Consider the following 10,249-nt stretch of genomic DNA (forward strand, 5'->3'; position numbering starts at 1 on the left):
CAGCCCCCTGCTTGTGACACCAGCTGAGAGGGACTCAGGGCCAGCGTCATGCCCTGCATGGAGCTGAGGGCAGGGAGAGCCCTGCCTTTGGAGGCTGCGGGTGGAAATGGCCGCTGTGGGAAGTGTGATTCAGCTGCTCGAGCAAATTCAGGGCTTCCCTGGTCGCTGCAGCTTCTCAGCAGGGATCGCTTCTGCAGCCTGATTTGCTGGGAAGCTGCCAGCCACTCTGCCATCTCCTCCTCTCTGCAGGCAGCTCTGCACTGTTCTCCACTCATTGCTGGTGTCTCCAGTGACAACATGACCTGCTGGAGGAGAGGGACGCAGGGCTGAACTGCTGCGACGGGCCGGGAGTGGAGGAGCTGGGGATGCGGCCAGAGGATGCTGTGGGGAAGGTATGGGCAGCCTCGCCGAGGGGCAGGGGGTGGGCAGGGGTCATGAGCAGCATTCAGCACCAGGGCTTTGTGTCCCTGTCCCCATGGGTGCTGTGACCACCCTGCACAGCCCAGAGGTGACCTGACCCCCGGGTGAGGGGCCCTGTGTTGCTGGCAGTGGGGCACAGAGCCCCTGGGGGTGCAGCCCCCCTCCTGTGTGCTGCGGGAGAAGCTCTGCCCTTGGCTCCCGAGCCCTTAAGGACAGGGTTTTGGGGAGCGTCCCCATGGAGGACTGGGGGTGAGAGCCCCTCCTGTGTGGGCTTGTAAGCTGCTTGTGTCCATGTCCCACCAGCCTGCCCACCCTGGGGGGCCAGGAGCAAGAATGAAGGGTGTTTTTGACCTTCTTTAGACTGTTCTTTCTCCAGCAATTAGATCTGCAGTGGGTTTTGCTGCTGCAGAAAGCAAGTCTGCCAAAACCTGTCTCTTCAGGTCGCTGGGGCTGCATAATTCCTGGAGGCAGCCTGGCAGGGAGAGTGACAAGCAGGCGTTTCCGGGCTGCTCCCTGCCTGCAGCAGCGCTGAGCCTGGGGATGCAGACGTGAAGGAAATCCAGTGGTAGCCATGGTTGTGCTCCACCACTCCTTGTCCCCTCTGAAAGGCTCCTCACCCTTGGGTGTGATCCCTACCCTTGACTTTGACTTGCAGAAAAGCAGCCAAACCCCTCCTTAACCACAGACCTCCTGACCCCATGGCTTTGCCAAGCACCTTACCCAAGTGCTGTGCTTCCTCCATGACTTAATCCCAGCTCCCCTGAGAGGACACCATTCCCCTGAGAGACGCCAAGGAGCTTTGCCATCCTTGCTCCAGCAGCTTTCTGGTCTCAGCAACTCAGGAACCCAGCAATGCGGACTGTGAGTATTTGGGAGGGCTCTCAGGGGACCTTGCAGGGTCATGAGAACCTCTTACAGATGAGAGCCTTGTTTCTGCAGCCAGCATGTTGGTACAGATTTTCCACGTAGAGCCACACTTGGGCTGCTCGCACAAGAGACCTGGTTTCTCCTCTCCCTGCTGCCAGGAGTATCCCAGCTGCCTGCAGCAGGAGCAAGCAAGGAGAGCTGTGGGTGGTGGACAGCCCAGCAGTGGAGCAGGCAGCAAAGCAGCTGTGCTGGTGGGCACAGTAGATTTTTGGAGGCTGACAGTGGTTCGCCACCCATGTGGCCCCTGTGTCAGGACTGTGGTGAGAGTCTGGCAGGTTTCCTGCGGACATCTCTCTACGCAGGGAATGATGAACAGGATGTCCCAGTGTATAAAATCCATGGGTATCCTTCCTTCTTTTCTGCTGCACTCAGGATGGAGATGTTCAGGACCTCCCAGCCTAGAAACAGGAGAGAGGAGGCCAAGTGGGGCAAGACTCAGCAGCCACAGCCATGCGTGGACAACGCACCAAGGTGCTCCCCTCTGAACTGAACAAGGTGTGCCCCGAGAGAGGAGACGACCCTGTCACACACCCCAGGAAGATGAGTGACTTCGAGGTGGTCCCCAACCTCCATCGGAGCAGCAGCAGTGTCTCAAGGAGCAGGCGGAAGGCACATTTCCCCACCGGCAGCAATGAAAAGGCAAGTTCAGGAGGTGCTGGAAGAGGGGGTGGTTGGCCACACTCAACAGAAGAGCATGAGTTGTCTGGTGACTCATTAATGGGAGCATTAATAACAGATCAGACAGAAAAACCCCAAACATGAGATACATGTCCAGCATTCATATCTCCTCTCCTTGGGGTACAGATGGCTTTGTCCTTGCAGGTAGCAATGGAGCTTTCTTCCTTCACATCAGAAGAAGCACTCAGATATGCTCCAAGCACCAGGGTGTCTGGCCCCTGGCACAACTTCCGTCCCTTTGCAGAAACCCTGACCCCTTGCTGCTTTTCCTGCTCCCTCAGGAAAACCTCATCTCGTGGATTCCTGAAAACATCCGGAAGAAGGAATGCACCTACTTTGTCGAAAGCTCCCAGACATCAGATTCTGGGTAAGTCAGACAGTTCCTCCTTCCCCTCCCCTGCCAGGAAAGCAGGAGGGGTCTTTGGTGACCCAGCTGCAGCACCAGACAATCCCACCTTTCTGTCCAGGGAGCTGGTGTCAAGGGGATTCACAAATTCCTTTTTGACTGATTCTTCACCCCGCTGTGTGTCACCACGTGGCTGATATCCTGTGTCCCAGTGAGGAACCTTTCTCATGCAGTCATTTCCACCCGTACTTTGTCCAGAGAAACCTTAATATTTCAGTCCTAAACCTCTACAGACAGAAATACCTTTTTTTTTTGCTAAATTTTCCTCCAAACAATGCCTCTGTCTCTGCACAAGTTCTGAGCTGGAGGATGAGCTGGGTGGGAGATGCCAGTGCCTGTGATGTTCTTAATGAGAAAGCAAATATTTCTTGGCTTGGCCAAGGCAGATGGGCCAGCTGGACCTTACCTTTTGGGTTTAGATTGTTTTTGGCAAAGTTGGTAGTGTGTGTTTCAGGAGGATTGTCTGCGAGTGTGGCTATCTCAGGGAACAGCACCTGGAAGATGCTACCAAACCTCCCATCTTCCTGGGGAAGGAATGGGACCCCAGTAGGCACATCCAGGAAATGCCAACAGATGCCTTTGGTGATATTCACTTCACAGGCCTGGGACAGAAGATGGGGAAGGTGAGCTGTGGTTCACGGGGAGCCGGAGTTGAGGTCTTGCCATGGCAGATGAAATGTGAATATTTCCCTCCTGAATGAGAGGAGGTTTAGGAAATCGTGGAAATGCCCCAAAGGCAACACTGACCCCTCCTCTCTCCTAGCCCTGTATCTAGCCCCTTTCTGAAACCTCAAGACTGATCTTCATGTGGTGAGGCCCACACTTCAAGGAGGGGCTGTTCACCATCCTCATCCTTAGGTTCATCTTGGGAATGCTCTTGGAACCTGGGAAGCAAATGGGAACAGGGTTATGCACAAAGACCTGGGGCAGCAGCAACAGGACTCTGCTGCGAAACAGTGTGGGAAGCCGTTGGTTCTTTCCTGGAACAGGAGAAACTCTGGTGGAGGTGCCCTGTTACCCTGGCCCGGTTGTTTTTACCCAAAACACATGCATGCTCCCTTTTTTGCAGTATGTGCGTGTCTCCTCGGATACCCCTCCACGGGTCATCTACCACCTCATGACACAGCACTGGGGCCTTGATGCACCCAACCTGCTCATCTCAGTCACCGGGGGAGCCAAAAACTTCATCATGAAGCCAAGGCTGAAGAACATCTTCCGGCAAGGACTAGTCAAAGTAGCCCAGACCACTGGTAAGAGATGCAGAGACTCTCCCTGTGATTGCAGGGGACCGGTCATCTGGCCATGCCAGGTTCAGTGAGTTGGGTTGCTGTGGAGATGCGAAGCTGGCCCAGGAGGCCTGTAGGTCCCTGTCTGGACTAGTGCCACCAGAGATGGACTGTTCCTGCTTTGTCATTGCAAACATGCTCACAGGGAGCTGGGATGAGAGATGCAACACTGTGCTGAAGAAGGCATCTCCTGTGCTGCCAGGGCTTGATGTGGTGGGCAGGGAAAGCATCTTGTGGGGGATGGAGTATCTCCAAGGACCATGTGTTCTTGCAGCCATATAGATAGGGGGATGCTTGGAGATTGCTGTGGGTAGAGCCTCTCCCTTTCCAAGCCCCTTTCTTACCCCCAGGGGCCTGGATCATCACAGGGGGGTCCCACACTGGTGTGATGAAACAGGTGGGAGAGGCAGTGCGAGACTTCATCCTGAGCTGCAGCCACAAGGAGGGCGATATTGTCACTGTTGGCATAGCCACCTGGGGGACTGTGTACAACCGGGAGAGCCTCGTCTGCCCCATGGTGAGCCAGGCAGAGTTGGAGATGCTTTTTCTTTGCCTATGCCTGGACTTATGGGGAAGTCCTGCCAAGGATGGTGGTGGGAATGGGTGCTTCAAGACATACCTGTGGCTGGCAGCCCTGGTAAAACCCAGCCGTACTAGAAGTGATGGTCCTGGGCTGATGTTTGCTGAGAAGCTCCTCTGCCCTACCCAGTGTCTTGCGTAGGTGCTGTGCTTCTCCTGGGAGGACCTTTGTGGGTGTGAGGGCAGGTGGAGCGGAGACAGAAGAGCATGGGGCAAGGCTGATGTGAGGACTGCAGGGAGGGCAGGGACGGCTGTTTGGCCAGTGTCCCCACATGCCAGCCTGTTCCTGTCCCACAGGCTGGATGCTTTGGGCATCTGGTGCTCCTCTGCAGACCTACCAGGCTTTTTCCAGCATCTCTCCTGCACCGTACAGGGTGGCTTTCCAGCTGAGTACATACTGGATGAGGAGAACCAAGGCAGCCTGTCATGCCTGGACAGCAACCACTCCCACTTCATCCTGGTGGATGATGGGACCCATGGGAAGTACGGGGTGGAAATCCCCCTGAGGACCAGACTGGAAAAGTTCATTTCGGAGCAGACCAAGGTGAAAGGAGGTAACAGCAACACATAGCCAGGCCTGAAGCAGGGGAGGGCACAAGGTGGGGTGGGACATCCATCAGTGAGGAGTGTCCATCCTGGCCTCCAGTGAGAGGGGACACTGTGGCTTCCTTGGAGGTTCCAGGCAAGGGATTTGAGAGGATTGTTGTGATAAATGTGGAGCCTGGTTCCTTGATGACACAAATCAAGGAGACTTTCTCTGCCAGCTGCTTGACTTACAGGGTCAACAAAGGTGTCCCCAAACCTTGTGATGCTGAGCTGATCAGGGAGAGATGTTTCTCCCGAAGGCCAAGCCTCCAAGGAGGTTTCCAGGTGGTATCTTCTGTCAGTGCAAATGATCTTCTATTCTAAGACGTGCACAGACATGCTCCAGCAGCATGGCTGCCAGGAGATCATCCACCTTGTCTTCTGGATCCTAATGTGAGGCAGCAGTGCTCCCACCTTGCCGTTCACACCCCACTGCTCAGAGGGGATCACGTTCAGCTGCATGGGAGGCAGGGGCTGTCCTGCAGGGAGGTGACCATGGGCTCTGCTTCCCTGCAGGTGTCGCCATCAAGATCCCCATCGTGTGCGTGGTGCTGGAAGGAGGCCCCGGGACACTCGACGTAAGGACCTGCTCCTGCCCGCTCCCAGCAGAGCTGGAGGGGGTGGTGGGGCTCCTTGCCTGGGGTGCTGCTCTCCAGTGTTGGTGCGAGCGTGGTGCCACACCGGCTGAAATGCAGCCGGACGGGAGTGCTGAGGAGCAGTAGTGTGGGTCTCCAACTCAGAGAGGGTCTGCTGGCCTGTGGGTGGGATTAGGACCGGTCTCCCTGCTCTGTTGCAGACCATCTACAATGCCATCACCAACGGGATCCCCTGTGTGATCGTGGAAGGGTCTGGGCGTGTAGCCGATGTCATCGCACAGGTGGCCAGCCTGCCTGTGCCCAGGATAACCATTGCCTTGATCCAGAAGAAGCTGAGCATGTTCTTCCATGACACCTATGATCTTTTCACTGAAGGCAAGCTGGTGGAGTGGACCAAGAAGGTGAGCCCCTTGCAAGTAGACAGGTCCTCTTGCTGGGCTTGTGAAGTTCAAAGGGGTCCCCAGGGGTCATTGCCCATGAGCAACAAGGCTCCCAGCATGAAGTTTAAGACTTATCTTCTACTGACTATCCATATCTCCCCAGCCATGCTCAGCATTGTCCCAGTGAGCACCCCAAGGGCTCAAGCTCTGCTCCTCCACTGCCTGCTCCCTTTGGGCAGAGAGGAACCATTCAGGACCAACCCCAACCAAGGCTGGGACACACAGCACAGGGGCTCTGCATGCAACACAAGGGAAGCAAGGAATTGGCCCACGCAGGATGGGGGCCTGCAGGAAGCATCAGGGAGGAGATGCTGCTGCTGACTGCTTGCCCATGGCTCTCCTTCTAGATTCAAGACATAGTGCGGTGCCGGCAGCTCCTGACCATTTTCAGAGAGGGCAAATATGGCCAGCAGGACGTGGATGTGGCCATCCTCCAGGCCCTGTTCAAAGGTGAGGGGTGGGGAGCTGCTTGGGGTGATGGGGAGAGAAAAATGGGATGGGGGTCACAAGTCATCTCCTGCACCAAAGTTACCAAAGATGTCTCCAAACCTTGTGATGTTAAGCTGACTGGGGAGAGATGTTTCTCCCAAAGGGCCTGGGGGCTTCCAGGTGGTATCTTCTCACGGTGTAAATGATCCTCTCTTCTAATACATGCACTTTGCATGCAGCATCCCGAAACCAGGACCACTTTGGTCGTGAGAACTGGGACCACCAGCTGAAGTTAGCTGTGGCCTGGAACAGGGTGGACATTGCTCGGAGTGAGGTCTTCACAGACGACCACGAGTGGAAGGTAAGGCAGTACCAGTGCTGCTTGTCTGGTCAGGTCCCACTTGAGGACTGTGGATATGGAGGGCACAGTTCACGTCTGCTGTGCCTAAGGAGAGTTCTTCAGGGCATTTCCCTTGGACCCTAAACTCCCACCACATTGCCAGAGGCTGTCCTGTCTTTCAAAAGTGGACTCAAACACCCAGAGCAGAAGTGAGCACACACTGCAATTCATTGCTTGTAAAGGTCCTATTTGGCTTACAATTGTTTACAAAGGTGATTGATTGGTATTTTGTTCAAAGCCGGTGTCTTTTAAAGACAACCCACCAACCTAGAGTCAAAAAGACCTCTTGCCACCTCTGCCCTGTGGTTGCCACTCATGCCATTTTGTGAAATGGCAACTTGTCTCTAAACTCATCTCACCCAGCCTGGCGCTTGCCTGCTAAGACTTTACTACCAAGTGGGGCAAGGAGCAGCTCAAGCCAGCCCTGCTGTCCCATGCCTGATCCAGCTGTTGAGAAGTCCAAGCTGAGCAGGGTTTTCTTTCCTTTCTGCTGGGTCCATGGGACTTGGAAGGGATTTTCCTATTTTGTTTGACAGTTTGGGTTCTCCCAGCTCCCACACCTTTTGTGGAGCTGGTAAGAGCTGGTGGGAATCAGGATGCTGAAGAGAAAATATTTGATGGTGTGAAAATGCTCAGCCTGAACAAGATCCACACCTTTGTGGGGAAGGGAGAAAAGGAGGCTGAGGGGAGACCCTCTCACTCTCTCCAACTACCTGAAAGGAGGGTGGAGAGAGGCGAGGGTCAGTCTCTTCTCCCAGGTAACAAGCGATAGAATGAGAGGAAATGGCCACCAGTTGCACCAGGGGAGGTTTAGATTGGATCTGAGGAAAAACTTCTTCACCCAAAGGGTAGTCAAGCATTGGAACAGGCTGCCCAGGGAGGTGGTGGAGTCACCTTCCCTGGTGGGATTTCAAAGACTGGTAGACAAGGTGCTGAGTGACATGGTTTAGAGGTGGAGTTGGTAGTGTTTGGTTAATGTTTGGACCTGGTGATCTTAAAGGTCTTTTCCAACCACTATGATTCTGTGATTCTAGGGAGGACGAAGCAGGCTCTCTGATGAGCTGATGCAGGCAGGGCTGTTACAGGTGCTTGCAGCCCTGGAACAGTGTGGCTGCTGTGAAAAGTTGAGGCTGAAACCAAGCTGTGACAGGTCAAGCAGGTACCTTCCTGCAAGGACAGACATGTAACCCCTTTTCCCACGGGCCTTGCTTTCACTTCTGAGCACATGTAAAGATTGGCTTGGAAAGGAAAAGGCCACCACACTACTAGATGACCATTGGGAGCAGCCAGTCTCCCCATGGCTGAGGTCCAGCTAGGAGCACGATGATCCTTCAGCTGAAGAGTTGTGCATAGGGGACAAGCCTGTGAGGTCATGTTCATTTGTGTGGTGCATCCCTGTGAGCTGGGGAAGGAGGGTCTACATGCTACCCTACTCCATCCCTAATGTGGGCAGCAGGTCAAGGGAGGGGATTCTGCCCCTCTACTCTGCTCTCACCGCAGGTGAGACCCCATCTGCAGTGCTGCCTCCAGTTCTGGGGCCACCAACATCAGAAGGACATGGACCTACTGGAGCCAGTCCAGAGGAGGCCACGAGGATGATGGGAGGGCTGGAGCACCTCTGCTGTGAGGACAGGCTGAGAGAGTTGGGACTACTCAGCCTGGAGAAGAGAAGGCTCTGGGGAGACCTTCCAGTGGCCTTCCAGTACCTGAAGGGGCTCCAGGAAGGCTGGGGAGGGACTTGTGACAAGGGCAGGGAGTGACAGAACAAGGGGTGATGGCTTGAAACTGGCAGAGGGGAGATGGAGATGAGATGTGAGGAAGAAATTGTTTGCTGTGAGGGTGGTGAGACACTGGCCCAGGTTTCCCAGAGAAGCTGTGGCTGCTCCTCCCTGGAAGTGTTCAGGGCCAGGTTGGATGAGGCTTTGATCAACCTGGTCTAGTGGAAGGTGTCCCTGCTGATGGCAGGGGGGTTGGAACTGGATGAGCTCTCTTCCAACCTCCAACCCAAACCATTCTATGATCCCTCCACCCAGAAGCCAAGGGAGCAGAGGGCTTCACTGCCTGAGGAGAGGGAATATTAACCCAGAAGTGTGTCTCTGTGGGATGTCCCACAAGTCCCAGCACCTCCCAGATGATCTCTCACACTCATAAACTCCTTGTGTGCTCAGGGATAAAATCTTCCTCCCACCTGAGTGAGGAACATGGTGGGGCCCTGCTCTGGGATCATGGAGCCACTTAACTCTGCCTGTGGCCTGCCAGCCCACAGATCTCCACCCTGTGATGGCCGCTGCCCTGATCTCCAACAAGCCAGAGTTTGTGAAGCTGTTCCTGGAGCAGGGAGTGCGTCTCAAGGAGTTTGTCACCTGGGACACCCTGGTTTACCTCTACGACAACATGGCACCATCCTGCCTGTTCCACAACAAGCTGCAGAAGGTCCTGCTGGAGGAGAGTGAGCACACAGCTGGCTCCAAGATGCCAAGAATCCAACTGCACCACGTCTCCCAGGTGCTGCGGGAGCTGCTGGGCTGCTCCACACAGCCTCTCTACCCCAAGCCCAAGCACATGGAGCGTCCCCGGCTCTCCATCCCTGTCCCACACATCAAGTTGAACGTATGCATCTCCAGGTTATGTGGTGGCAGGGTTGCATTAGGGAGGGGGATGCTGGCTCAAGAAAACGTCCTGGAGGTTGCAATGGGGTCTCTGTCCTCTTGCCTGTTCAGGAATCCCACTTAAACTCCCTGCATGACTCTGGTGGGCAGGACCCAGTGGGGTGGGTGCACTGGGCAGGTGAAGCACATCCTCACATGATGTCCTGGCTCTAGAAAAAGTAGCATTTCCAGGATGAGTCCAGTCTTGGTCACCCTGCTATCTGCAGCGAAGGCACTTCTGTGGGTGGCGGAGGCAGGCACCCAGGGCTCGGGGGTGGCTTTGTGCCAAGGGGCTATCTGCTCTCTGCAGCCTCTTGGAAAGAGAACAGGTCTGACCATAGCATATGCCTTGCAGGTTCAGGGGTCAAGTCTCCGGTCCCTCTACAAGCGCTCAGCCAGCCGAGTCACCTTCACCATGGACCCAGTCCGCGACCTGCTCATCTGGGCTGTGGTCCAGAACCGCAAGGAGCTAGCAGAAATCATCTGGGCCCAGGTACCACAGCCCGGAGCTGAGAGTCTTAGATGGAGCCAAACCTCCCAGCCCCAAAAGGAAAGACTGCACCTGCTGGTGTTTGGGACAGCAAGCGAGCTGGCCCATGGCAGTGCCCAAGCCTGTGGACACTTGATGTTCATCCCCAGCCACACATCATGATGCCAGATCCCTCCCTTCCCAGCCAAAACATATGCTGTGGGCAGAGGTGATGTGCTGGGCCAGAAGCGTGGTCTTCCTTGCAAAGGCTGAGAAAGGGTTCAGCACACTGCAGGCAAGACACAGGGGCAGGGCAGCTGTGGTGGAGAAGTCTTCCACCCACAAACAGCATCCCCGGGCAAGAGGCAGTGTGGCTGGCAGCATGG

At 55.3% G+C, this 10,249-nt stretch overlaps 1 protein-coding gene across 1 annotated transcript in view; it reads left to right on the top strand.

The window, feature by feature from the left end:
- Window positions 1-1,797: 1,797 nt before the first annotated feature.
- The window catches only part of LOC104520695 (transient receptor potential cation channel subfamily M member 2), a 13,003-nt gene continuing 4,551 nt past the window's right edge, over window positions 1,798-10,249 (top strand). The window contains exons 1-12 of the mRNA XM_029083610.1: window positions 1,798-1,986; window positions 2,307-2,392; window positions 2,886-3,054; window positions 3,501-3,681; window positions 4,068-4,234; window positions 4,670-4,850; window positions 5,398-5,459; window positions 5,678-5,878; window positions 6,265-6,367; window positions 6,586-6,707; window positions 9,006-9,356; window positions 9,750-9,887. Of these exons, the coding sequence (XP_028939443.1) occupies window positions 1,798-1,986; window positions 2,307-2,392; window positions 2,886-3,054; window positions 3,501-3,681; window positions 4,068-4,234; window positions 4,670-4,850; window positions 5,398-5,459; window positions 5,678-5,878; window positions 6,265-6,367; window positions 6,586-6,707; window positions 9,006-9,356; window positions 9,750-9,887 (1,950 nt within the window). The remainder of the gene's footprint in view (window positions 1,987-2,306; window positions 2,393-2,885; window positions 3,055-3,500; window positions 3,682-4,067; window positions 4,235-4,669; window positions 4,851-5,397; window positions 5,460-5,677; window positions 5,879-6,264; window positions 6,368-6,585; window positions 6,708-9,005; window positions 9,357-9,749; window positions 9,888-10,249) is intronic.

The sequence above is a fragment of the Antrostomus carolinensis genome, unplaced genomic scaffold (genome assembly GCF_000700745.2).
Source record: "Antrostomus carolinensis isolate BGI_N321 unplaced genomic scaffold, ASM70074v2 scaffold46842, whole genome shotgun sequence".
Classification (NCBI taxonomy): domain Eukaryota; kingdom Metazoa; phylum Chordata; class Aves; order Caprimulgiformes; family Caprimulgidae; genus Antrostomus; species Antrostomus carolinensis.